The 27,211-nt window shown below is 47.2% G+C and overlaps 1 protein-coding gene across 4 annotated transcripts in view; it reads left to right on the plus strand.

Annotated features, from left to right (window-relative positions):
* The window catches only part of THADA (THADA armadillo repeat containing), a 2,999,906-nt gene that overhangs the window by 79,867 nt on the left and 2,892,828 nt on the right, over positions 1-27,211 (plus strand). For all 4 annotated transcript variants that reach the window (XM_069608464.1, XM_069608463.1, XM_069608465.1 and 1 more), the window contains exon 3: positions 743-837. In XM_069608464.1, coding sequence (XP_069464565.1) covers positions 743-837 — 95 coding nt within the window. The remainder of the gene's footprint in view (positions 1-742; positions 838-27,211) is intronic.

Below are 27,211 nucleotides of genomic sequence, written 5' to 3' on the forward strand. Positions count from 1 at the left end.
GCTTTATCAGGGCAAAGAGGGCAGACCTGTAGTTAATTTTATTTCATGTGTTTATAATTATTCCCAGAGGTAAATTTCAGCTATAACTTTCTCTGTGCTATCGGATAGATGTTATCAAGAATAAGTCTCGCATTCTCCAGCAGTTTTTGCCTACATATATATTAAGCCATTCTCACTAGCAAATGCCTTCTTCATGTATTCGATCCAGCTATTTATATGGAGAGCATCCTGAACTTGGGCTTAGGCTCCTCTGGTAAGGGTCTCCTGTTTTTACTAAATATCAGAGACCTAATTTTGCTGCCATTGTCTTTAAGAGATCTCAAAGATTCAGTATGAAGTACCTCCATCAGCTTGTTTCTATATATCTGTAATGATAGGTTAATCATAAGCGGATCCAGTAGAGTCATGCCAATAAGCCTTCAAGGCTGTGAGTTTGGTGATCTCTTCCAGGAAATATTGTGTAATGCTTCAGCATGCCTTAGTTGGCCAACAGAGATGATGCCCATGCTATTAGGGACTTATTTTTGATATTTTTGATTGTATATATTTTTCTGTTCTTGAGACAGTAGACATCGTCTTTTTCTTTTAATGTGGACATTTTAGGATGATTCATGTTTTTCTTGCATTATACTTCACGTTTGTCTGTAATGAATGGAAATGAAGATAAATCTTTTAACAAAATACAATATGGTGGGAAAAAGCTTGCTTTGCGTGACTTATTTGTTTAAAATGTACATTCTAGCATTTGTAGATGAAGAAGGACAAAATCTGGCATCTTTGTTGTTGAGAAGTCTGCAACTGACTGATGGAGTTCAGCAAATACACTGCATCAAGCAGGTAAGGTGAACGTCATTTAAAGAGGTATGCAAGTCTGTGTTCTGCCTTGTTCTTGATGCCAAATGATTATTGTAATGTAACCAATTGGTATAACAACATTCGAAAAATACTTTACTGGGGGTGTGGCAAATATGGCAGATAGCTGAGACGTCTGCCCTCGACTTTCTTTGTCCACCAGCCCAAAATATGCAGATTACGGCATCCATATAGCCCTGCAGTCAAGTCTCCTGATGTCAACATCAATATAATTGGGGGAAGCTGCTGTGATTGCTCGATTCCCTCGTTGGAGCGGATTAAGGTGTGGCAGAAGTGGCGGCCCGACCAGTGTGACCTGGATAACCAGGATGGCGGCCGCCTCTCACCCCGTCAGTGAACCTGTGGTTATGCGACATCGGGAGCTGAGGGGTTGACCGGGGATCGCTGGCGACTGTGGAGAGCACCCAGTGCTGCTTCAGTGAGGGTGTGCTTAGACAGTGCGAGCAGCAGTGACTTGCCCGGGGACAGGCGGTTCGCTGGGGAGGGGGGAGACTCTCCCTGCTGGTGGCTCGGCGCTCTTGGCGCAGAGCAGAATTTCTGTCTATAGTGGTGGGCTTACCGGACCCCGCTACCTCTTTTGTGCCCCCAACATCCTGATAAGTGTGGTAAGCGACCTCACTGGGTGCTTAACTGAGGCTCCCCGGCGCACACAGTAGCCCAGGCAGCATTACAGAGAGTACAAGGTGCCACAAGCCCTGGCAAGATCACGCTGGGCCGGGGGATATTCAAGACGCAGTTGAATACCCACAGCTCACAGGGGGCCTGAGCAGGGGCCTTCCCATCCATCCAAGAACAGCTGGGAGATGCCCAAATCCGGCAAGAAAAGTAAGAATATGATATTCAATTGTGCCTGGCACAGTCCATCAAGAAGCCATTACAAGCAGGCAGCATGGAGGGACACACTGAGCGGGCCCTGTAGCCACTATCTGATGCGCTGCTACTTAAGCCAGATTTCCTGACGCGCTCACTGGACACTCTGAAAAGGGACATTAAGGAGTCCCTACACTTCGAAATGGTGGACATTTGCAAGGAGGTCACCCAGATCTCCTTCCTGCTAGTCAGTTCAGGAAGCAGATCTGGGTGTTGTGGGAAACTAAAGGGTGTCTCACCCGCTAGTCGTCGGGGAATCGTCATCCAGGTGGCTAGCACATGGCCATCGTTCCTGGGGGTGGTCCAGTGCGGGAGGATCACCTGGATGAGGAGTCTTCGTGGAGTGGGGGTGTGGACGCGGTATCCCCCCCTTGTTTGTTTATTGAACCCCTCTCAGAGGTCGCAATGCCCCACCCCTTTTACACAAATATTGTGCCTAAGAAGAAGGGTGACTGAGAGCAACAACATTAACTTTGACACATTGTACTGGACATGTCCCGCTAATCGGGTCAGGCAAAGTCACTCTAAGTGTATACACCTGATACCAATTAGCTCTCGTCACATGAATTAAAGGCAGAACCCAAAGACACAATCTGAGCAAGGCGGAACACGAGTACAAGCAGAACTTCAGGGACAAAGGCAAACCTACTGGAGCAGAGCGACAGACAAAGGGGCGAGAGCAGCCGGTCGAAAACCTCAAGAGTTCCCTACCGGAGGTTGTTGCCTCTGACAGGCCGCGGCAAACACGTGGAGAAGGCCAGATCCCACAAGTGTAGACTGCATTATGTTTCAAGCATGTGTAAGGAAGGCATGGTATCAAATTAAGACAGACACAAGTGATCACAGTTCAAGGGTGTTTATTAAACTGTAAAAGGAGTGAGATAAACGCCTAATGTAAACCTAAATCTAAGATGGGAGCAAGCTATGACCATCAAATAATAATAATAAAAATATAGTTCTAGTAGAGTCTAGTCAAATAAAAAGGCCCTATACTAAAATAAACTATTACCAATCCTTAACGCAATGTTACAAAATAGTGTGGGATAATGTTCACAAGAAAAGAAAGGAGTGTTCACAAAACGATAAGTCAGAATGTTATGGCCGGGGTCTCCCCCACGTTTTTAGCACAGGACAAGGCGGGACTCTTGAGCAGAGCACACTCCTGGGCTTCTCTGGCACAAGCTCACAGTTCCTTTTCTCTATATCAGGGCCTTCTGTGCTCAAATCTCTTTTCATACAAAGTCTCTTGCTTCAGAGGGCCTGATATGCAAAAACAACAAAACAAAAGTTCCTTCTGGTAATCTTCACGTTTGGTGATTACCCTTCACCCTTCGGTCCCTCTCAACCGGGCTCTGATTCTTCTCTCAATCGTCAGCCTCCCTCCATCATGCTCTGTCTTTTCAGAGCTCTTGCCAACTTTAAACAGAGACTTTTGAAGGGTGATCACGTCTCGCCGGGTCACTCTGTTAGGCCTATTGTGGGCTACATTGACCCACTCAACATAATTCTTCTCCATAACCAAGCTGCACTTCTGCAGTCAACAGCAAAATGGCTGCGCCGGCTCCTTGGGGGCACTGTTGTGTCAAAACTTCACCTTGCAGTAACAAAGGATGGCTGCACCATCTTCCCAAACACAAAACGGGCGAGTTGGAACAGGGAGCACACAGAAAAAGGTGCCAGGGTATTCTGGGGTGCGCCCAAAAGAAGCGAATCAAAGCAGCTCTGCTCTGCTGCTTGCAAAAACAAAACGTTGAATATTTCAAATTAAAAAGAATGCTGCTCTGATGCTATTTTCATCTGTTTGTCACCAAACTACTTTTATTAATAAGGCCTTGCCCTGCCCATCCATATCTACATGGTGCTTCAGCAGAAGAAAGCATGACCCCTGAATGACAGGCTCTGTCAAGCCAAACCTGGGGAAATAAAAGAAGCTTCATTTTCAGCCACACTGGAAAAGCTTTACTTATTGAGTTACAAAGTGTCAAAGATCAATAATTCAAAGAAACTCCAGCTCTCAGGGCTATGTCAATTTCAGTGCATCTGTGTTCAAACAAATTGCTGCCTACAATAAACTAACTATGGCTGCAAAACAATATTGGGAAGTCAGATGGAAAAACCGAGTTTGAAAGGAAAATGCCAGCTTTCACCACGTGTCAAAATGGGCTTTTGCAAACCAAAGAAAAAATGATTGTTTTAAAGGTACAATGTTGAATAAAAACGTATCCTTGCCCAGCAATGTGAAATGGGATTGTGCTGTGGAATATATCTATGGGAAGTTGTATTCAGCAGGCTTTCTTCTGATTCAGGACAAAAATAAACAAGATAAGGAATTACAAGGCAGTGGCTACATGGGGGGAAAATCAGCTTAGAACAGGTTTCTGCTTGGAGGATGCTAGCAACAGAAGGCCCCTCACAGCAGACCCTAGAACACAAGTGATAATTGCTACCTTTACAGACTTTGGTCTGTGCTCCAGTCTCTTACAATAGGATTTCTGGGACACAGATGTGTGAAGTGGATAAGGGGCAATACACCTTCAATGAAGCTGGGAAACCCCCATCGTCCCTCTGGGGGAGATGACAGTTGGTGGTAGCTGAAGAGAAAAAAATGGCCCAGTGAAGGACAAAGGCCAGCCCATTTGCTTCCAAAGACTATGTTCTTAATAAAAGTTGTAAGACTTTTATCTTTGCAGCAGGACTTCGCAAAAATGTCAAAAGTTTACAGTTTAAATGTGATTTTATGTGCTTTAATGTAAGACGTTGTGGACTTCACTGCCATGTTGGGAACAGAAATGGCAAAGAAGTGGATATTCTGAGGAAAGTGTACAGGATGCCACTGGAAAATTTAATATTGATATGCCTAATAATAATTTATACATATGTGTAAAGTTATAGAATTTTAACTAATATAATTCTCACTGAAAAGTGCGATTGGACTGCTATGCTCTACATAAAATATATAATCTGGCCATGTGATTTGTTAAAGTGCCACAACTGTACATATGTGTAAATTATTTTATGATGGATTTTTGGCAAAAAGGACTTTGGGAAGGCTGTTCATCTCCATAAAATGCAATCTCATAAACTGAGACTCCTCCTCGAGGAGGCGATTGACTTAGGCTGACCTATCCGAGTCTTGGAGGTAGGCCTAGCTCAGTTCTGCCCACCAATAATTCTGTGATGTCACCATGCTCTATATAAAGGGTGGTTGACAGAACTCTGAAACAAACTCTTTCCTGAATTTCCTGCGCCTGCGTTCCAGATCTTCCACATTCATCCTGCCAGACTCCAGATCCCACTGCAAAGCCAAAGCATAGCTGATTCCAGATCCCACTGAAAGGCCAAAGCATAGCTGACCCTACTGCAGCTAGGCCAAAGAATGGCTAATCCTGTCCCAGCAAGGCCTTGATCAAGAAAATCCCACTAAAATCCCATTACCCAGGAGAAAAACTGTGGTACCTTTTAGTATCATGAGACCAGACCGGCTTGTCCACTATCTGCATCCAGCTGTACTTGCCATCCGGTGACCAGACCTTTGCCCAGCTGTCTTTTGCCAAGAGAGTCCGCTATCCGATGTACAGAATCTTTTGTGACCAGAACCCTGACTGTTCCAAAATCCCAAAACTGAAGCATGGAATGTGAGTATCTCCCTATCCCAGAGAAACACATAGTCTCCCCATCTTGACCCCTTTGTCTTTATTCCACTCTCCAAGCAATCCTACCCATATCCTGATGACTTGTTAAAACTGTTAGAATTCTCTGTGCACCCTGTCCTTGACTTTCTAAGTGCTAGCACCATTTCTCTACTAAATCTGTAGATCATAAGCCCTTATTTATATTTTGAGTAATCAAACTAATTTCCCCATAAAGTTCAAAAATGGGGTGACCAGGTTGACGTCGCGACTCAACCTTGGATCTTACTGTGTCCCTCTTTAACAATATAGTCTAAATAATCTAGTGACCTGTTCTTTTCTCATCTGATTTTCTCTCTTTCGCGGCTTCATTTTACCTAAAGTGAACCTTCTATCTTGCAAATCTCATCCAGTTTCGTAGCTAGAGACATTCTTTCACTTCCTTATTGTCCCTGTGATATACCCCTGTCCCCCAGCCCAACAACCGCATTCGAAAAGAGTATTTCACCCGTTTTTCATAAAAACCACCTGACATTTAAAATGCAATTGAGAAAAGAAATGCAACTTTCCAACATGTAATTCGGCTGTGTTCCTACTTTCAACTTGTTTGTGAACTGTATGCCTTGTGTTGAGAGCTTGCCTTGTGGCCGTTAGTGTTTGTACATTCATGCTAGTGTGAGAAATCATATTTGCCTCATAGATTTAACTGCACATTCATTATTTATTGTCAATTTTCTGAGTGTCATTTTATGCCATTGCAACAGGCTTAAAATACCTATTGAGCACCACATCCAAGGCTAAGACCAAGCATCCTGGTCCAGTGTGTGACGCCTGATTGGAATCCTTAACACTATGGCAAGTGCGGCTTCACAAAATTACAGTTCCCACGATGTTCCCCTTAGCCGGGCGCAAACACCTGTTTCATGTATCCCTCATTCAGGTTTACAGTATTACAATTCTCAAAAAACAGCTGCACCATGTCAAGGACTTTCGATTGTACACTGGGTTTGGTTTGACCCTTGTATGGCCACCTTACACCGGCCTTCCCTATGGCCTCTTGATATTCCTAGTGTTAATACTCTTCAATTCCACATTCTCTTTGTTCAGGTGAGGGTTATCAGCTAGAGACCTTCGATGTAGCACCCACGTGGCACCGGACCACGCTATCTCTGGTACCAAGTTCGTTAACAACAAAAGACCTCTGTCTATTAATCTTCTTACTGTTGCCTCTGCAACCTTGAGTCTAACACAGTCCGGTCCCCTATCCGGTTCTTCTGACTCACCGGTTTTGCTGAACTTGTTGGCCTTTCTCTTGCCGCTGCAGTCAAGGACGGAACCACGATGGCGACCACGTCTCCCTGCCCTGGCTATCAGTGCGGGAGGGTTCCACCTACCGCTGACATCCGTCACACCGTACGGCAGCTGCGATTCCCGGTATTATGTTTTCCTTTTCGGAGCCTTCTTGGGCCTGGCTTGAAAAAAAGGGCAAAGGTTACTCCCTCCTTGACGTCCTTTCAGGTCTTGCCACGTTTTTCCTCGGTTTCAACTGCCGTCCTGGAATAGCTGCTTCTTCGTGCGTTCAGCCTTGCTCAGAGTTTGCTCCACCTTTTAACCCGATGGGAAAGGGCGGCCAGGTGTGTATAGTTGTTGTCAATTGCCTGACTCTGCCTGGCACTTGTGTTGGAACATGTCAAGTAAACGGCTCGGGTTTTAGTCTGTTGTCGCCCATGGTGTGAAAAAGTGTTTGTGTTGGAAAAGGGGTCGGGAGAGTTTCTAAATATCCTACTTGGCAGGATGGGGAAAAGGTGTCCTAAGGAAGGGGATGCTGCGTCTCACCCTTCAGTGTCCCACTACCACTCCCCATCCAGGCGATCCTCCTTAACTGGTCAACCCCGAGCCATAGCTATAGCCGTGTCCTGGCCACCTGGATGACAGATTTCTGGGGATTAACGAGTGAGACACCGTCCGGTTTCTCACAGACGCCAGTAACACTCCCGAGTGAATGGCAGAGTTGGGGGGGGGGTGGCGATGCCAAGCCTGTGGTACTAACCGTGACTTGTGAATTGGATATCGCAAAACCAAGAAAGAGACGCACACAGCCGGTGAGTTTGCAAGTGATCGGAGAGACCGGTGTGTGTGTTAAAGTTTAAAGTAGCAACATTATATTGCAAGTGAAGGCTGCGCGCACGCGTATGGATGAGACGCGTGGAAAGGCAGAGCTGTAAATAAACTTTGAAGTAAAAGACAGTGGCGAAATCAGCGATACTAAGTAACGGAGTGGTCCGGCGAAAGGAAGTAGCCCACTCGAAAGTCTCCATGAAAGGTACATTGTTTGAAACGATAAAGCAAATGAACAGCAAAAGTGAAATAAAGAAGTTTAACTCCTAGAGAAGGGGAGAGTGAAAGTTAAACTGTAAACTTGAAGTCGAAGTGGTCCTGCGGTGGTCTGTAAAGAAAGCCAAGCACATTCGAAAGTCTTCAACCTCCGGAAGTGGTCCGAGCCCGACAGAGGGAAACTGAATTATAAGAAGCTTTGGGAATGGAGCCCCGTTGTAAATTTGTGTTTTTGTCATAAGAGGTCTGAGCCTGACAAAGGGGGACCTTTGTGAAATTTTTGGTTGAAACATTATTTTGGAAGTTAGGAAAAGAGACTTTAACGTGGAAGGCCAGGCCAGCCTCGATCCACGTTTTTGAATGGTTTATTGTGTTGGAAACTGAGCCAGAGTGTTATCCTACCTACAGGGACGGCCTTACTCCGTCGGGTCTAACGTGGGGAGGAGAGCTGGTTCAACCACATTTATTAATTTGAGCACTGATTTTTTTTTTCTTTTGGATACATTTCTCCTTTTTTACACTTTCTGTACAAGAGATAGGGCAGGCATAAGGTTTTGTTAGCATAGGCCATTTTGAATTGCCGGACTCCACTAGGACTGCGTTATTTATTATTTTATGGTTGACACTTCTCCCGCTTAGCTATAGGGTAGAGTAGGAGGAAAGTAGCCAGCTCACCAGTGATGTTTATTTCTATTTTGCTAGTTCATAAGGGTCTGCTGGAAGCAAAGTCGGGGAGGGTGGGCCCACCTCTACCTCCAGTGACTGGGGCCCACCTCTACCTCCAGTGACTGGGGCCGAGCTCCGGATGGGGTCTCTGATGGGTCAGGAGGTTTCACTGTTTGTTGCTGCCAAATTTATGTTATATGTTTATGGTGCTTATTCACACTGCAAGCATTAGGCCTTGTGGAAGCTACCAGGGGATTTGTTGTTGAGTACTGGGGGTTTACTATGTTGGGACAGTGGGGTATCTGCTCTTTACGTAGCGTAAGATGAGTAAGATGAATGTAGACACAAGGATAGCCAGGTTTTGAGGGGTTGGAGGAGTTATTTGTCAATGGGAGAGTGCACGTGTTCTGGGGAAAGGGGACACACAATGCCAGTAATATGGCGATTAATGTTGGTACACTGAATACACGGCACCTTAACACACTGAATAAGCGCACACAGCTATTTAGAGAACTCGGGTGTTTACAGCTGCACCTATTTGCTCTCCAAGAAATGCATTTGCTATCTAGTGATCATGTCAGGACCCGTAATGGATTCTAGCCGCATCAATTTCACGCATCAGCTGACGGCAAATGGGCTGGGGTGGTGATCTTGCTACATAGGGACCCGAGTTACATGCATGTCGGAACTAAAAAAGGAACAGATGGGGGAGGTATGTCATGGTGGTTCGGACCCTGCAGGGGAAACTGGTGTCTATTTTTATTTTATTTTAATGACTTAGTTTATTACAAACCTTTCATTATTTTGCATGAATGTAAAATAAATTGCATAGTTCCATTGTGAGAACTTTAAAAACCTTTTAAACTCGACCTTTCCACCCAGAACTGTAAAACTCTGAAGATTGGAGACTTTAGTTCTCCAATGATCAAGGAAGTACTTCTTTCTTCCACAGTTAGAGGCATAGCCTGGATGCCTTCGGGCTTTGGCGCCTTACAAATGACCTAACATAACATAGCGTCCATTGGTAACTTGTCTCTGTATTTTATTATTACTGAGGCAAGAGCGTTGCATTCAATTAGAAGATGGTATAAGGTTTCTTTACGAAAGCTGTCTTTACAGAAGCAACAGGTCTTGGGCAGACCAATCGGTTGTTTCGTCTGCGCGAGGACCGCTCTCATAGGTAGCGGGTTTAGCTTCAATCGTAGAAAAAGATCCCAAAACTTTTGACATGGAAATTGCTGCAGATAAGTGGGTAGTTGATTCAATGCTCGATTTTCTGCTGAACAGTTGATCGAGAGTTTGTAGCGCATTTTCATCTCTTGCGTCTCAATCCAATCATTCCACTGGATTTCCTTCTTAATAAATGTAGGATTAAACTTGAGTTTCGATTGACCCTCCCAAAGCTTCGATCCATTTGATACATTTCAACTTCCAGACATTCAGTATCGCATTTTGACTGGTGTTCGGGGTTGATCTCAAAATATCAGTTGGTGGCACTTTGTCGTCTACGATGATTTTGCGAAAGAAGTCGAGTGATTTCCACAGTACCAGTGAATGCATTGATCGAACAGCTATTTTGTTTCTTATCCGTGGTACTGGGAAAGATTGAGGAAGAGAAAGAATTTTCCCCCAGAAAAGGCTTTCTAGCGGGTCCCAAATACGCCATGTTACATTGAGAGCTTCTTCCGTGCCATATGTCAGTATTGGGACTACTTTCTGCTGATAGAAAGCAAGGACTGGAAGCAGAGAAAATATTCTGTATTTTTTATGGAGAATGAGACCTTGTCGGGCCAGGGATCCGTCTTTCACTCTCAAAGCTACATACCATTCATGTTTACTAATGCTCTAGTTTAGCAACACTCCTCCTAGATATTTTATCGTTTGTACCAGTTTGTTTGATCCCAAAAACAGGGAGAAGTTTCTTTTCCTAACTCCTTGTTGGAAAGAAAAGGTCATGATTTGAGTCTTTGCAGTATTTATGGTAAGGCCATTTTCATCAACATATATGGCTAGAGCATTCAGTCGTCTTTGAAGTCCAATCTGGGTCTTATCTAGAAGGACTAAATTGTCTGCCTATACCACCCAGGTACCATCTTAGTTTGGCGGGTGAGCTCTTACTACTTTCTGTGAGGCCGGTATATATCAGAAATATACAGATGAAATAAACTTGCCGCAAGAGGACCACTCTGTTTCAAGCCATTCCATGTGGTAATTTTCTTTGTAGTGGCTCCCAGGGCGGTAGCATCACCTAGACTGAGGTGTTAGAGTAGGGGGCCCGAATAGCAGCTAGTAAATCTCAGGGGCAATTCCAATTCCAAAATTTTTTCCATAAATTCCCAGGGTCTATGCTGTTGGATGCCTGCTTCAGGTCAATAAACACGGTATAGATTTTGGTTTTTAACCTCATCATCTCCATCTTTACTAGTTTGAGTACCATGAGGTTGACGTTGGTACCGACTCCCTTGACAAACCCAGTCTGTCTGAGATCTCTTCTACTGTTTTGAATCAACCAGGTGGTTAATCGCCAAAGGAGCATGGAGGCAAACAGTTTCCCCAGTGGGTCCAATAATGCTATAGGTCAATATCTCATTGTTTAAATATTGGTATTAACACTGCATTTTTCCAGGTCTCGGGTATCTGTTTGGTTTCCATGATTACCTCAAACAACGATTGGCAGATTTCGGCCCAGGAATCAGGATTTGATTTTAAGATCATATTAGTCAGTCCATCAGGACCTGGGGTTTGTGAAGAATTCAGTTGTTTGATTTGAGTCAGCACTTCATCACTCTCCCACTTAATTTTACAAATAATTTGACTGGGCTCTTCAGTTCGATCTTCCCAACTAGATCTCTTTGCAAATAGAGATGTAAAATGAGTCACCCAAGCTGTTTCTGAAAAGGCAGAGATTAGTAGCGCCGCCTGCTTATTCTGACCATTCAGGAGGGACCACAAAGATCTGGTATTTTGGTTTGCTAATGTCTTGAGCATGCATTCAGCATCCCATTGGATTTGCTGGGCTTTTTTAAAAAAATGTTTTTTTATAACATGTTTTTATTTAGTTTCTGTTACCATAGCAACATATAGAAAACAAATAGCAAGAAAAGAAACCCTCCTCCCCACCCCCCTAGCTTCCTATCTCAGTCTGTTTTCATTGTTCAACGGAAGATCATTTTTCATTCACGTAAATAAGTCCAATATCCTTATATTGTGAGGGCACCATTGTTCTTTATATTCCTTTTGAAGAAATTCCAGTACCTTTTCCCCAGTCCTCTCTGAATTTCCCATGATCCCCTTGGATGTTATAAGTTATTAGCTCAAGAGCCAGATGTGACCACACCCTTCGTGACCAATCTATCGCCAATGGTGGGGAATCGTGCTTCCAGTTTTTAGCGATTTCCAGCCATGCTCCTATCAGGAGGCCCATAAAATTTCTTTTCTGGAGAGTGTTTAGCATTTTGTCTTGCGGATCCCAGAAGCCCCCTAGCCATATTTCCTCTCCCAAATGCTCTGTTCCCGAGAACATTCCATACATTGGGGTTTTAATCTCCCACCAGTATGGGCGTATTTTAGGGCAATCCCACCAGATATGTCTCCAATCTCCCCTCCCACCACATTTTCTCCAACAGATGTTCGGGGAGGCTGCAAACATTGTGTTCGGTCTCTCCGGTGTGTAGTGCCATTGCACCATCATCTTCACCCACATTCATATCATTTGGATGGCTCTTGTCAGTTTTGGCATCATGCCCCATAGGTATTCCCACCTCTATTTGGAGAGTGCTTAGCCTAGAGTTTTCTCCCATTTTTTCATGTATTGCCAAGTGGTAGGTTCCTTTAGGGCATTAATAAATTTGTACGTGGTGGAAACAATTTTTTTAGATCCAGAATGCGTCATGATGTAGTTCTCAAAGGGGGTCAAGTCCCTGGTCATCGCTTCTTTCATGCGTGGAGTGCTGAGCCAGTGATGTATCTGTTGGTACTTGTATCGATCTTTCGGTGTTAAATTCAAAAGTGTTTTGCAGTCTTCGAATGTTCTGATCTGTTGGCTCTGTTGCATATCCCCCACCATCTTGCACCCCCCTTCCTCCCATTTGCTGAATGCACCCTTGTCCAATCCCGGGGGGAATTTGGGATTTCCAAACATTGGCATGAACGGGGCGGGGTCCTTGGTTAATGTTCGTTTGTCGTGGCTGCGTCCCATATCTCCAATGCCGACTTCATTATTACGCTAATGTTGGTGTTTGCGTGTCGGAATCGTTTGTTGAGCCATAGCATGTGCCTGGTGGATGTAGTCGCCACTGCTCTGTCCTGTTTTTCCCATATTTTCTCCCCCTGTTCCGATATCCAATCCCTCATGACCCAGAGTTGGGCCGCTTTGTAATATTTTTTGAAATGTGGCATGGCACATCCCCCCTCCGTTCTCTGAGCTGTTAATACCACATTTTAAATTCTTGGAGCCTTGTTTTGCCAGACGTACTTGGAGACCGCCTTCCTTAGTGCTTTGAAGAAGGCCTGTGGGGGTCTTATCGGGAGCGCCTGGAATAGGTACATTAACTTGGGGAGAATTGTCATTTTCACAGCCGTAACTCTACCCCACTAGGAGATCGCTAGCGGGTTCCATTTTAACAGGTCCTTCCTAACCCTTTCTAGAGTTTGCGGATAATTGTGGGAATATAATTTATTTACATGGTCTGTGAGGGTAATTCCTAAATAACTGACGCCCGCGGAGGCAATTTTCAATTGACAGTCTGTAGCCAGTGAGCCGATTCTTTCTCCATTCCCGGCCAGTATCAGCACCTCTGATTTTTGCCTATTTATTTTTAACCCTGAAATCTCTCCAAATCGTTCAATTATTCCCATTAGATGTGGGAGGGACTTCTCTGGGTCTCCTAAGGCTACTAACATGTCGTCAGCATAGGCCATCGCCTTACGGGCCTGCCCCGCCATCTCTATTCCCTGCACCGCTGACGAGTCCCTTATTCTTGCTAAAAGAGGTTCTAGGTATATGGCGTATAGAAGGGGGGAAAGCGGGCACCCTTGCTTCGTCCCTCTTCGTAGGTACACTACCTCCGTTATCCCACCGTTCACTGCTATTCTCATAGACGGGGAGTTAAAATTGGCTCTAACCTCATCTATAAAACTTTTGCCCATCCCCATCTTCTGGAGAACCCGGAATAGAAAAGACCACTCAACTCGGTCAAATGCCTTTTCGGCGTCTAGAGCTACCAATGCAGCGGGGGTTTGTTTGATGCCTATCTTTTCAACGAGATGTAGGACTCTTCTAATATTATCGTGAGTCTGGCGGTTTGCTACGAATCCTGACTGGTCTTGGTGGATTATCCTGGGAAGTACTTGGCCCAACCTAGTCGCCAAGATCTTCGTGTACAATTTAGCGTCCAGATTGATTAAGGCTATCGGGCGATATGAGGCAGGGAGTTGCTCATCCTTTCCCTTTTTATGGAAGACCAGGAGTTTGGCCTCGTACATAGACCGTGTCAGATCCCCCTTCTCCCCAAATGTATTAAACAGAGATGTAAGTATAGGGGCTAGTATATCCTTATATGTCTTATAATAAATGGTGGTGTATCCGTCCGGGCCCGGGGCTTTATTATTCGGGAGGGATTGTATTGCTGCATAGACTTCTTCTATGGTGATGTCCCTATCTAAGGCCTTTCTATCTACTTCCGTCAATCCGGGTAGGTGAACCCCATCCAAGAAGGCATCTTGCTGGTCCTCCCTCGGAGAGTCAGAGGAGTATAGCGTCTGGAGGTATCTGCCCAGAATTCTTCCTATCTCTTCCGTTTGTGTTCTAAGTTGGCCTGATTCCTCTTTTAGAGCTCGTATTGTCTGGGCCTGCTGTTTCCCTCTCAGTTGTCTTGCCAGGAGTCTATCTGCTTTGTTGACCTTAACATAGTACCAATGTTTCGTGTAGAGTAGTGCCCTTTCTGCTCTTTTCGTTCTGAGTGTTTCCAGTTGCCCCTGGACATGTCTCATTGTTCGCATGAGTTTCGTGGTGGGCGTCTGAATCAGCTCAGTTTGAATCACTCCGATTTGCCTTTCTAGTTCTTTTTCCCACTGGCAGTGCGCCTTCTCTTTCTGTGATTTAAGCGCAATGATGTGTCCCCTAATGACCGCCTTATGGGCGTCCCGCAGTGTGTTCATATTCGTTCCGGGGCGATTATTAATGGCCATGTATTCTAGGATGTGTTCTCTTAACGTCTGGCTCATCACCGGATCTCTAATGATGTCCTCTGGGAGGCGCCAGTTCCATAACCGGTGGCCATGTCTTGACCAGACGATATCTGCCCACAGCGGACCGTGGTCGAGAGTGTGATGGGTTCCATCTCAATTCGTTTTATCCTACCCAGAAGCCCGGCCGAGACCCATAGGTAATCTATTCTAGAAGCGGTGCCGTGTACATGTGAGTAATAAGAAAAGGTTTTCTGTGTGGGGTTGCCGTTCCTCCATGCGTCTGTCAGCCCTAGACTTGTACATTTCTTCTTAAAATTTTTGGATGGGGTGCCTTGATCTCGCTGACTGGGTCCCGATCTATCTAAGGATGGGTCCCACACCATGTTGAAATCCCCGCCCACAATGATGTCCCCTTCCGCTAGCTGTTCTATTCTGTTCAGGATGTCACTCAGGTAGCCCTCCTGACCTGTGTTTGGTACGTATACTGAGGCCAAAGTGAGGGGTCTGCCTTCGATCGTTAGGGTTAATATTAGGCATCTTCCCTGTTTGTCTCTCCATGAAGACTTAACCTGTGCATGTAGGGAGTTTTTGATCGCTATAAGAACTCCTGCTTTCTTATCCTGTGCGTTCGCCTGAAATATTTGATTGAAGCCCTTGAGACGCACCTTCTGCTTGTCCCGATCTCTAATATGTGTTTCCTGGAGCATTACTACATCACATGCGCCTTGCCTAATGGAGTGTTCCACTTTTTTTCGCTTAACTGGGTAATTGAGGCCTCTGACGTTGTGTGTCAAGATCTTTATCCCCATTGATATATGCGGGATATCTGGCATATCCTATGCTCCCTTCTCCCGTTCATTATATTTGAGTCATGCTCGGTTTTCCCCCAGTCCCCAACGCTCCCTCCCCCAACAGCCCTGAGGATGGCATGATTTCCTATTAGTGCTCAGGCGTGTCGCCTTGTGCGTCATACCCTCAAACATTCTCAGGGAAAACTTTGAAGTGAATCCTAAACCCTTCCACGTGACTTCAGTGACTCCAGGTCTTCACTCCCCTCCCCTCCCGACACCTTTTGTATCTGACTCACATTTCTTGCCTCCATATTCTGGACTTCTTGCGTACCTCCTACTCATGCTTACTGCTCAACCAATTCTGCCCTTCGTCTGCTTTTATTTCCTTTTACTAGGGCGCCGCACCCTTTTGTTCATCGTTTTCCACTCCCCCCTGATCTTCCTCGGGAGTGGGGACGTACCGCTTGCCTGTGGGGAGTCGTCATCCAGCTCCTGCAAATTTAGGATAGTCAGACCTTCTTCTTTAGTTGTTATCCTCTTTTGCACGCCATCCCAGGAGAATAGTAGACCAAATGGAGACGTCCACTTGTACCCAATTTGACGCGTGGTGAGTTCTTTAGTGATTTGGGCCATGTCCCTTCTTTTCTGGAGCGTTGATAATTCAATATCCTGATAAAATTGTACCTCCTCTCCATTCATTCGGATATGGTCCATTGCCCTGGTCTTTTGTAGTATCTGCTCCTTCTGTGCGTACCGTGTGAGAGCCACCAGTACATCCCGGGGGCGATTGCCTTGAGTTTTCATTCTCCTTGGGCCCACCCTATGAATTCGATCGATCGGTATTTCTTATTCCCCCTGCAGGTCAAGGATGTCAAGGAAGACTTGTTGCACCGCCGATTTGAGATCTTTGTCCTCGACCGACTCTGGCATGTTTTTGATCCTAATGTTGGACCTGCGCGATCTATTTTCTAAATCTTCGCATTGAATCTCAAGATTATGCGTCAGACGGGTCAGTTGTTCCTGCAATTCTGCCACTTGTTGGGATTCTTCCTCCATATTCTGCACCACCCTCTCCAGGGTGTCCGTCCTCTCACCCAGTCCATCAACCTCTGTTCTTAATTCCTGGAGGGCTGATTTGAATTCGTTCTTCATGGTATCCAGATGCGCGTTCATGGAGTCCATAAATTGCAGCTGAAATTCCCCGAACCACGATTTCATGTCCTCCTTCGTGGCCATCTCGCCGTGGGGAACGTCTGTTTCCTGGGCGCCCTTCAAAGTCTTGTGCGGTGTGGCCTTGTCCGGGTTCTGGTCCTGCTTCTGCGAATGGGACGAGGGGGTCGTCTATTTGAGCTTCCCTCTTGTCTGTGACGTAGCGATTTTACGCTGTCGGGTTGCCTCGTGTTAGATTAAGTCGCTTGCCGTGTGGGCTTAGATTATGTTGGGAAGGCTCTCTCCCCTCTACCGCTTCGGCCGTATCCTAGGCCGTTGAGTTGGCCGACCCCTGTAGTAGGGGGCGGGGTTCTGGAGAAAGCGGTGCAGGCCCGTCGTGTAGGCCCAAGAGTAGCACGCGAGTCTCTCGAGAATTCGTGACTCACCCGCATGGGCCGGCGATCCTTCACACTGTTGGCTAGCCCTCGCCCCTGACCGGCTGCTTCTTGCGGCGAGAGGTGCCCTCTGTCCCGATCCCCGCCTCTGCTCCAATCGCAGTGTATAGGCCGTGCGGGTGCGCAACCCAGGCCGAGCCGATGGTGCTCCCAGAGCCCTTGACTGCGCCTCCTCCACGAGGAGGGCGTCACCGCTATATTTCTTCCCGGTCGGCTCGAGCGGATCGCGCCCCATGAGCCCCGGGTCCGCTCTTCTGTGGTGGGGGGGGGCGCCCCGTCCTTGACTCCGCCTGGCTCGAGCTTACGATGCTCCCCGAGCCACAGTTCCTCCACCAGGGCGGATAGATCCTCTCCCGGGTCCCGCTTCTGCGGGATGCGTCGCTGGTCACCGCCGGCGCCCCAGGTCCGTAAACCGTCTCTGACAGCAAATATGTCGGTGGGGGAGGCGGACTCCCGCCCGGTTCGAGCGGCGCCTTCCGAGGATGTGCCGGGTGGAGTTCTCAGCGGTAGGCCTCCCGCGTCTTAATGTGTCCGCCCTCGGTGTGATGCGCCCGGGGGGGGCCTGGGAGGGAGGCCGCTCGGCTCCTGCCTTGATGAGGGCCCTGCGAGTGCAGTAGGGGGCCAAACTCCCACTCATGTGAGTGGGATGCTTCCAGGTGCTACTGTGGCGCGGGAGGGGAGACGGAGCTCAGCTCACGCACGTCCTCCCTCCACGGCGGCCATCTTGAAGACCGATTTGCTGGGCTTTTGACATACAAAGCCAGCTTTTATACCTTTGCTTGATTCTTTTGGATCGTCCAAGCCGCTCTTCCCTCGGGAGGAATTTCACTTTTCTTAATTCAGCTCAATGTCTTTTCCTTTTCTCAACAAGCTCTAGATGGTAGGCATGGTCCTCATTAGAGGTTATCTTTGGTGTTTTTGAGTCCGCCGCTCTATATGGTACTAGAAGCCATTTGTAATCAAGTCTCTCAAAGTCAACCTTTGAGTTGTTTAAAAGGGTTTCTGTCATTACTGAGATATCTTCTGGTGACTATTCTTGCATTCTATGCCCCGAACGCCTCCCAAGAATCATTTATGCTGCAGATTCTGGACATAGTGAGGGGACTATGGTGTGAGGGGTCAGCAATGCGAGATGGACAACTGTTTGAGGATTGTTCAAAACATGCCATTTTATTAAAGTATACATGATATTAAATGCCTCACTATCCCTACTCTGCTGAGGATTTCCCTGCCTAGCCAAAACTAAAGGAAACCCTCTAACACGGCATGTCTGGCCCTCACACTAAACATTAGAGACAAATAAAAATGTATGGCAATTCAAATAGCATCAACAACATTTATTTTCTTGATAACCTCTCAATAACCTGGGCATGTTCCCTTCCCCAGGATTTAAAGTGAATTTGAGTCCAATGTTCAACAAAAGAAAGAACCAAAGACATCGTTGTAGATTAGATAGCCTCAGATCAGTTCTTGATGTTTCAATGTCAAGGTAAAGTTGTGTTAACCAAGTATCCAACAATAGCAAATCTTTTCTTCTTGGTGAAATATGGACTTTTCACTTCCTCAGAACAGCACCAGTGGTATTCCCAGCCACAATGCTTTGCCACAGCTTCCAGTAATGCAAGAAGCTTTGCCACAGTTCAAAAGAAATGTAAATTCTACAACTGTCAGTGAACCACAGTTCTTGGTTAACAGCTAGTATGTCATTAGTCACAAGATTAGGATTCACAATAGGTATATTTATCAGGATGACTTTACAGTGCTGCTGCTTTTACTGAAGTTTACCACGAGAGCATTCTCCTTTGTCTCATAGTACTCCACTTAATTTGGGCCTCTGAAATCTGGAATCTACTGACAACCAGATATATCACCAAAGTCGGAGTACTTTGTAATTCGAAACAGGTTTTAGGTTTGACGGAATTTGGGTTAAGGCACTTCAACACCTTCCAACAGACAAGGCACTCTTCCTCTGAATTTCTCTCTTTAAGAGGGGTCGCCTCTTTGCCTCTCTTCCCTGTCTTATCTTCAAATAATATTCTTCAACAGGCAATTTAGATTGTGTCAACTTCAGATAATATTCATGAGCAGCAAGTTTCGCTTCGCCCCTAACTTTGCCTTGATCTCTCTGCCAAACAAAATAATTTTCCAAAAGACTTGATGCCACTCTCTTGGCTCCAGGTAATGCATGCACACTTGTATCTTAGGCACTGTTAAACTTTCTGTGGGCTCACAGTCTTAGAGATGATTTTCTGGCTTTAAGAAAGGCTGCTTTCAGGCTTAATAGGGGAATACTTTTGGCTTGAGAAATGCTTGCTTTCCAATTGTAGATGCAATGTTTAAATGCTTTACTTCTTTATTAAGCATTTAATGTTCGCTTGAATAAAGATAAAAAGGTCACTCTTGGAAAGTGAAATTAGGCACATGCGACAACTTCCTCATATAATTTACAATGTTTAAAGTATTCAGCAATGGCTTTCTGTAGCGTTTGCTATTTACGCGAGTGAAAAGAGAAATTACTGATCACACCCAAGTGCTACTTCTCGTTGTCCCATTGTTAAAGGTTTAACAAACAACTTCAGCTTGCTTCTGTCTATAAATGAGTGAAGATCGGACTGGATACTGTTGCTAGCAGTGCTCGCACAAGGAATCGGAACGCCAGGTTTGACTTGCGGATTCTGTAATCCTTGCTCTGCGGGTTGCACAACTTCCACGACTTCAGGCACAACATCTACTGCTTCTGGCTTCACAGGAACTCGCACCCTTCCTCACTGAAGGTGTCTCTGGTCCAGCCAATCGACAAAGGAGCTCCTCTCACTCCCGAGACCCACGGCTGGCCCTCAGCTCGTCGCCTCAGTCCTCCGACACACCTCTGGCTCAGCAATCTTCACAATCTGGCTCACATGGGGAAAGGCAGCCTTCCTGCACACCTTCCGCTGCGCAGCCTCTGCAACTCAGAGTTTGGGGGAACAGAACCCTCACAGGACAGGTGAAATCTGCGTCAATGTTCCGTCCCTTTGGTTCTCCCAGTTCTGCATACATTCCCAACACTGTGTCGTCTTTTTTCTACCTCTGCTACTACAGCATGCACTTCAGTCACAGTTCCAGCTCCTTCTCCTTGCCTGCACCCGGGGTTGGGGGAGTGCTTTTAAGCCTCCCAGGTTCCTTGTGGTGTGGGCTGGTAGGCTTAATTGCCTGGCTACTGCTACAGCATGCCTCTTCAGTCCTCTTCCTCGTCCCAGTACTCATGGGATTATGGGACTTGTCCCCAAAAACAGTTCTTTTAACTTCTTGATATATATGTCTGTGAGAGTTCTGTGACTGAATCACTATATACCTAAAGGACGATGGGTTTGGAAAGTGTTTCCTTTTTAAAATAATTTGAACCAAAGTCGTCCTAGCAATAAAGCTTTTGCAAATCTCAAGCATATTTACAAGTTTGGCTTCAAAGACTTTAGCTATCCGTGTTGAATGACTGCTAACAGCTCAAATGTACTTGCAGTGTTGTGGATCAGCCAGATTCGGAAAAAACAAAATTGCCTTTATATTTAAAAAATGTAAACCAATAAATTGAAAATAAACTGCAAGAAAATGCTGCTCCTCTGGCAATCTGCCGCCCTAGGCCTTGGCCTAGTGGGCTTTGTAAATGTCCATGCTCTTACTGACCCTCTGCGCTCCCTGGCACACATTGAGGATGAACTCCGTCAATATGGCTTAGTTCCAGGGTTTTAAAGTAAACTGCTTGTAAAGGATTAGGCGGGATGTGGTATTTAACGTAACGTCCTTTATTCAGGTTGCACGGGCTTCCCGTGCAGGAAAAATGCAGCTTTAAGAGAGTTGAAAGAAAAGAAGAATGAAAAAAATTATCCGGTGGTGACTGTTCGGGAGTTTGGAAGTCCTCTGCTCTGGGCTGCTCGCTGTCTAATATGCCCAATTGAAGCTTTTGCCGTCTTCACTCCATTCCTCGCTATCCTCTGTCTGGTTAAACAAGAGAAGACAAAAGAACTCATAGTTCCTGTGATTCCGGTTTTTATTGGACCAACCTCACTTCTACTCCATCCAGCGGGCCTCTTGGTTGCTGCAAAATGCATGGGAATGGGCACCTCCCCTTTCCCGGGACGGGACGAACACCCAGGCTGATGCCATTCTTTCAAACCTACACCTGCCCCAACCCATTCTCCGTCTGACTCTGACGTCCTGGCGGTTTTGGTTAGAGGAAAAACCTGTTCCTGAGGCTGTAGGTAAGGTGTTTGCTGACATTGCCTCCTTTTGCAGGTTTTCCGTCAATTTACTGCCTGGGGATATGGACTTCTGGCGTTGCTATGCTTTCTGGGACAAGTATTCCTGGTGGTGGAAGGTTCCATGCAGCACTCTTCTGCTGTCAGGCAGCTGTATTGCATTTTGCTGTGACAGGGTAACTGATGCTGAAGCGCTGTGTTTGCTGGGATAAGTAGTTCCAATGGTAGAGGGTTCTATACAGCACTCGCTTGATGTCATGCCGTTGTATTGAATAATGCTGTAACCGGGCATCTCTGGTGCTGTAGCGCAGCTTCCACTCAGCATTTCATAGGAACGCTGCAACTTGGTGTGCAAGGGGCCCCTCCATGTCACCTCGCAGTGTCTTCCCTGAGCCCCCATGGACACATACTCCCACTGCTCCAAGTCCAAACTACTAGGACTCAATATCCCCCCACCCCTTGAAGGTTGAACATGAGCAGAAATTCCCATATGCCTGGGCTAACAAAACATTGATCTATTTGGGGATCAATGTACTTGGGAAATTGACCCACTTATATAGATCTAACTCTCCCGATCTTGTGACCAATGTTGAGAAGGATTTGGATCGGTGGAACTCTCTCTTCCTGTCCTGCGCAGTAAAATGGCTGTGATAAAAATGAACATTCTCACAAGATTTGTATATCTCTTTCAGTCTGTACCCATTTCTGACCCTGGAAATACCCTTGGGAGTTGGGATGCAATGTTATTACAATTTATGTGTAAGGCGGCGGGGCTCACCTTGAGTCAATAAATGCACTTTGTACACTTCCCAGAGCCTGGGAGGCCTCTCTTTCCCCATACTTCGGAACTACTATCAGGCAGCATAGGTCAGACCAGTGATTGGGTGGAAAGGGGCTCCGGGAAGATATGGATGTCTATGTAGCAGGTGGTGGCGGATGCCACTTGTGGACCCAGCCGTGGCTACCAAGATCGGTGAGAGTGCAGGGGCTCTACATTAACCCCATCACTAAGGCCTCTCTTGAGGTATGAGATCACTTGAGTAAATTTGCTTGGGCGTGCTCCTTCCCATCCCCCTTCACTCCCCTAATCTACAACAATGACTTTACCCTGGACAAAACTGACATGGGCGTCACACAATGGCCTGACAAAGGTTTGAGCAAGGTGGGAGATCTCTTTATGAATGGGAAGATTAGATCATTTGAGGATTGCAAGACACCGATGGGGCTTGCAGAGACCGATCGGTTTCGATATCTACAAGCCAGGCACTGGGCCCTTCACCCCACCATTGTGGGGTGGCAGTTGGGAAGCTTACTCCCCTGCAGTTGGTCTTCCAGAAATCAGCTGAGTCGAAAGGGCTAATATCTCGAATATACACATCCATTCATTCACTCTGTGTCTGATCATTGGTACAACTGTGCTGGCTGGGAGAGGGGATTGGGAGAGATGATACCCCCGGAAGACTGGTACAGGATATACAGGGTTTTTTTTCTACGCTCTGACCGCGACTGGCAGAAACACAGGCAAAAATATTGGCAAGGTGGTATAGAATCCCCGCCTCCATCATTCTCACCCTAAAATTTCTAAGATGTGCTGGAGAGGATGTGGGATGAAGGGCACTTTACTACACACTCTCTGGGGATGTCCAGAAATGCAAGAGCTCTGGCTTGAGGTCAGATCCAAATTGAAGGAATAATTGGGGTAGTGATCCCAGGGGATCCATGCTCTGCATGTTGGGCCTCAATTCCCCTCTGAAACAGCTCTGTACCACAACTGAGCTTAAGCTGCTCACACGCTTAATATTGGCAGCCAAAATGGCAATTCTTGATTTCTGGAGGAGGACGGAACCACCCTCTATAAATGTATGGCTGGACCAAGTATGGAACATTCTTGCGATGGAGAAACTTACCGCTAACAATTGAGACCCTCTCCTATCCTTCACGGCTACTTGGCCGCCATTCCTGAAGTACATGGAAAAAGACTTAAATTCCCTGACGTGCCCAATCCAATTGAGAGCCCTTAATCTGGTGGAACTACCCTAGAATGTACTGCTTACTGTTTTTATTGTATGTGTTTTTTCGATATCTTGTTCTAAAATTTTCTGATACTTGAATGTACACCCGGGAAGGGGGTAGTGAGGGAGGCGGGAGGGGTGACAGGTGAGGGACGTTCCTCAACCCCTTCTTCCCCCTGCTTGCCGTGTTGAGCAACACAGGTGTTAGGCGGCGTTGGGGTGGCGGCGTAGACAGTGAGTGCGGACAACCTCACCCTCCTGTCTGCGACCGCTAGTTAGTTTACTAGACTCCATGCAACCGCCCCCGCCAGATCCGGTGCCCCTTCTCACTCTTGCACAAGTGTTGTTTCACCTGTGATCGGTCTTCGAACCCCCCTGCCCCCACCCCTGCTTACGTGCGCTCCCTCGCATCTTAGGCCACGTGCGATCCTTCACAACTGTAGTCTGCATGTGCCCCCTCGCAACGTAGGCCGCGGGTGCCCCCTTGCACTCTTGACCATGTGCGTTCCCTCGCAATTTTAGGCCGCATAAGCCCCCTCTCAAATTTAGGGCGTGTGCTCGCAATTTAGGCTGCATGCTTTCCCTCTCTTCTTGACCGCATGCACCCCACCTTCTTAGTCGCTGCGCTCCCTCGCATCTTGGTCCACACATTCCCTGCTCTCCCTTCCCTCCCCCTGTTCTGAGCTCCCTCCTTTGATCTATTGTGTACTGTTCTTGTCATTTTTGTTGCTACACGGTTGTTGGCTGACATTGCATTACCTGTATTCCTGTTGTGCACGTTTTTACGTGTGGGTTCCTTTTTTGATTGACTTTGTGCGTCCTCCTTTGCTCTGGTAGTGTTCTGTTCCCCATTGTTCTTGGCATCACATCATGCTGCCTCTTTAGGTCCCCTGCTGCGCGCTCTATTTTGTTGATGGTCCTTATCCTTTCTTGCCTTATGGGTCCCCTGCTGAGCTGTGCTTTGCTTTTGGTTCATGGCATCTGCATCCTTTTTCTTCTAGGTTCCTTATTGTGCGCTGCACCTTGCTGTTGACTATGTATTGCATCTGATTTCTCTGGTCCGTTGTCCATTCTGTGACCCCATCCTTTTCTGCCGCCCCCGGTGTCCCCCCTCGCCCGCGCGCTCCCCTGCGCTCCCCACCCCTTGCTTGGGCTCCCCCCTCTTCCTCTCTGCACCCTCAATGGTGCTCTGTCTCTTCTATCTTCTCTAACTGCTTTTCTATCGACTATCCTATCGCTCTCACTAAGTCTAGCATGAAGAAGCTCAAAAAGGACATCCTTGTCTCCAACCCAGGCCTCCCTGTCGCTGATACCTACACGAGTGCTTCCTCCAGACAGACTCTTACCGACATCCTCTTTGTTGTTCCCTCTCCAGGCCTATGGACCCCCCATATGGTCTCTGTTCTCTCTCCTTTTTCCACCTCTCCCATTAATGGTGGCACCGGGTGAGAGGCCCTCTTGGCCCCCTTCAGCCCTTCAAGACCATCATTAATGTCTACTTAAATGGTACCGTCTTGGTCCAGGGCCATCGGGCCAACCTCCTCCTTTTTGACAGATGCTTCCTGCGCCTTATCAACTTCTTTTCTTTTTCTGCTATCCCATCTTTCCCCTCTATGGCTCCTCTGCCGCCTCCATCCTCTGCCACCCATAAGGCATCCTCGGCTGCTTCTCCGGCCACCCTTTTGCCTCCTTCCTCCACCACCTGTGAGAAACCTGAGGGTATTCCCCTAAGTAGACCCCAGGAAACTCCTATTCAGGTGGCCAGGGGAGGGATGGGCTCTAGATCCCAACCCTGGCGGTGGACGAGCGACGGAGGATCACCTGGGTAAGGGAGCCCAGGGTTATGCCTGGGTAATCGCCCCAGGTGAGACGCAGTATTGTGCCGTGGAAGATGGAGGGGAGGACAATATACCAGGGGCCTTTGTAGGCTATAATAAGTTTACCAACCTTCCTCCCGTTTAAACTATCTTACCCAAACCTACCATCCCCTCCGTATGTAACAAATCCCATAGGCTCCCACACCCCACTGCACTTAGAAACCATCTCTCTCAGAATCCCTGTTTTCCAGTTCCCTATCTGACTACTCCCAATCATTCTTCTTCCCGTCCCTCTGATTATGTTTTCCCGCACTTCCAACCTGCTCAGACAAAATACTGCAGTTCCCACAATCTCCCTTGTTAATTTTACGGTTCCAACTATTTCTGTTTTCCCCGCAAACCTTACCAATCCTGTCCTTCTGATGATCATTTTCCGAATTCTCACAAGCCCTCCTGGTTATTTCATAAACCTTCCCTATCCCAGTCATATCCCAAGGTATATTCAAATTCTAACACGAACACCTTTTCAGAACAGGCTTGTAATGTTAAGCCTGTGTACCTGACGTGTCCCAACCCAAGGGTCAGGCAAAGTCAGGCGATTGACTTGAAACACACACACACACACACACACGCACACCCACCCGATGGCCCTTCCTTTTCCCCACAGGGATAAAAGGTGGAGCAAGAGAGCGCAGTACGAGAAAGGCGAGTACAGCAGACAGCACAACGAGACAGTTAACATGTGATGTGATGTGATATGATATGATATGATATGGCATTTGTAACGCGCCTATACACAAGTGTTTCAAGGCGCGACGAGGCAGGGAGGGGGGGGAACAAGGGGAAGACAGACAACGATCCTACTAGGCCAGGTGACATTCAGACCGCGCAAGTGCAGGGGTAGGGGGAAGGGAAAAAGTGCAAGGGGAAGGGGAGGGGGAAGTGCAGTACAAGTATGTAGAATAAAAATAAATAAATAGGGCCAGCTGGTGGCAAGTGCTGGGAAGGAGGGGCTGTAGGGATACAGAGACAGTCCCACAGTGCAGGGGTTGCCAGGGAGGCAGTGCAAGTGGAGAGTGGCTGGGCCCAGGACCGAGGTCGGTGAGGGTGGCCCAGTTGCAGATTCAGTGCAGTTTCAGTGAAGAATTTAGCAGGGGAGAGGTAGAGAGAAAGCAGAAGCAAAGAGGAAGGTTTTGAGGTGCTTCCGGAACCGGAGATGGTTCTCCTCAAGTTTCAGGGAGGCAGGAAGGCTGTTCCAGAGGGAGGCCCCTGCCGCGGAGAGAGATCTACCCCCAGCTCGTTGCTTCGAGAAGCGGCTGACCCTGAGGGAGTTGGAGACGGATGAGCGAAGGGCTCGGGAAGGAAGATATTTAGGAAGAGAGAGTTGTAGGTATTTAGGCCCCAGGCCCCAGAAGGCCTTGTGGACAATGCAGAGGGTTTTGAACTTAATCCTCGCAGCCACTGGGAGGCAATGTAGAGATTTCAGTCCTGGAGAGATACGGTCCCTGGGCTTGAGGCCAAGGACAAGTCTTGCAGTTCTGTTCTGGATGAGTTGCAGAAGGCGGAGAGTGGAGGCAGGCAGATTTAGATAGAGGCTGTTACAGTAGTCCAGCTTTGAGAGAACCAGGGCTCGGGAGACGGTGAGCTTCTGGGGGAAGGAGAGGAAGGGAAGAATACCTCTGAGGAGGTGCAGCTGGTAGTGTTACTTCTTAGAGACGTCAGATATATGAGGAGAGAAGGAGAGTGTGGAGTCGAAGATGACCCCGAGGTTTTTTTGCCTTGCAGGTAGGAGCAGGAAGAGGGCCAAGAGAGGCTGGCCAGAGAGCTGCAGGGAAGGTGGGAGTGGGTGTGCCGATGAGTAGAATCTCAGTCTTACTGGCATTAAGGCAGAGGTCATTGGCGGCACACCATTCCTGGATAGCAGACAGACAGTCAGAGACGAGGGAAGGAGAGGAGGAGGCCGAGGGTAGCCTGAAAATGAGCTGGGTATCGTCCGCATAGCACTGAAAGTTGGGGCAGAGGCCGGCGATGCGGTGGGCAAGGAGTGCCAGATACTGGTTGAACAGCCAGGGAGAGAGATTAGATCCCTGGGGAGCACCACAGGTGGAGAAAAAGATGTCAGAGAGGAAGGACCCAAGTTTGACCTGGGAGGGTCGATTGGAAAGGAAAGAGGTCAGCCACGCCAGAGCCT

This window comes from Ambystoma mexicanum, chromosome 4q (assembly GCF_040938575.1).
Source record: "Ambystoma mexicanum isolate Mex_15411 chromosome 4q, UKY_AmexF1_1, whole genome shotgun sequence".
Classification (NCBI taxonomy): domain Eukaryota; kingdom Metazoa; phylum Chordata; class Amphibia; order Caudata; family Ambystomatidae; genus Ambystoma; species Ambystoma mexicanum.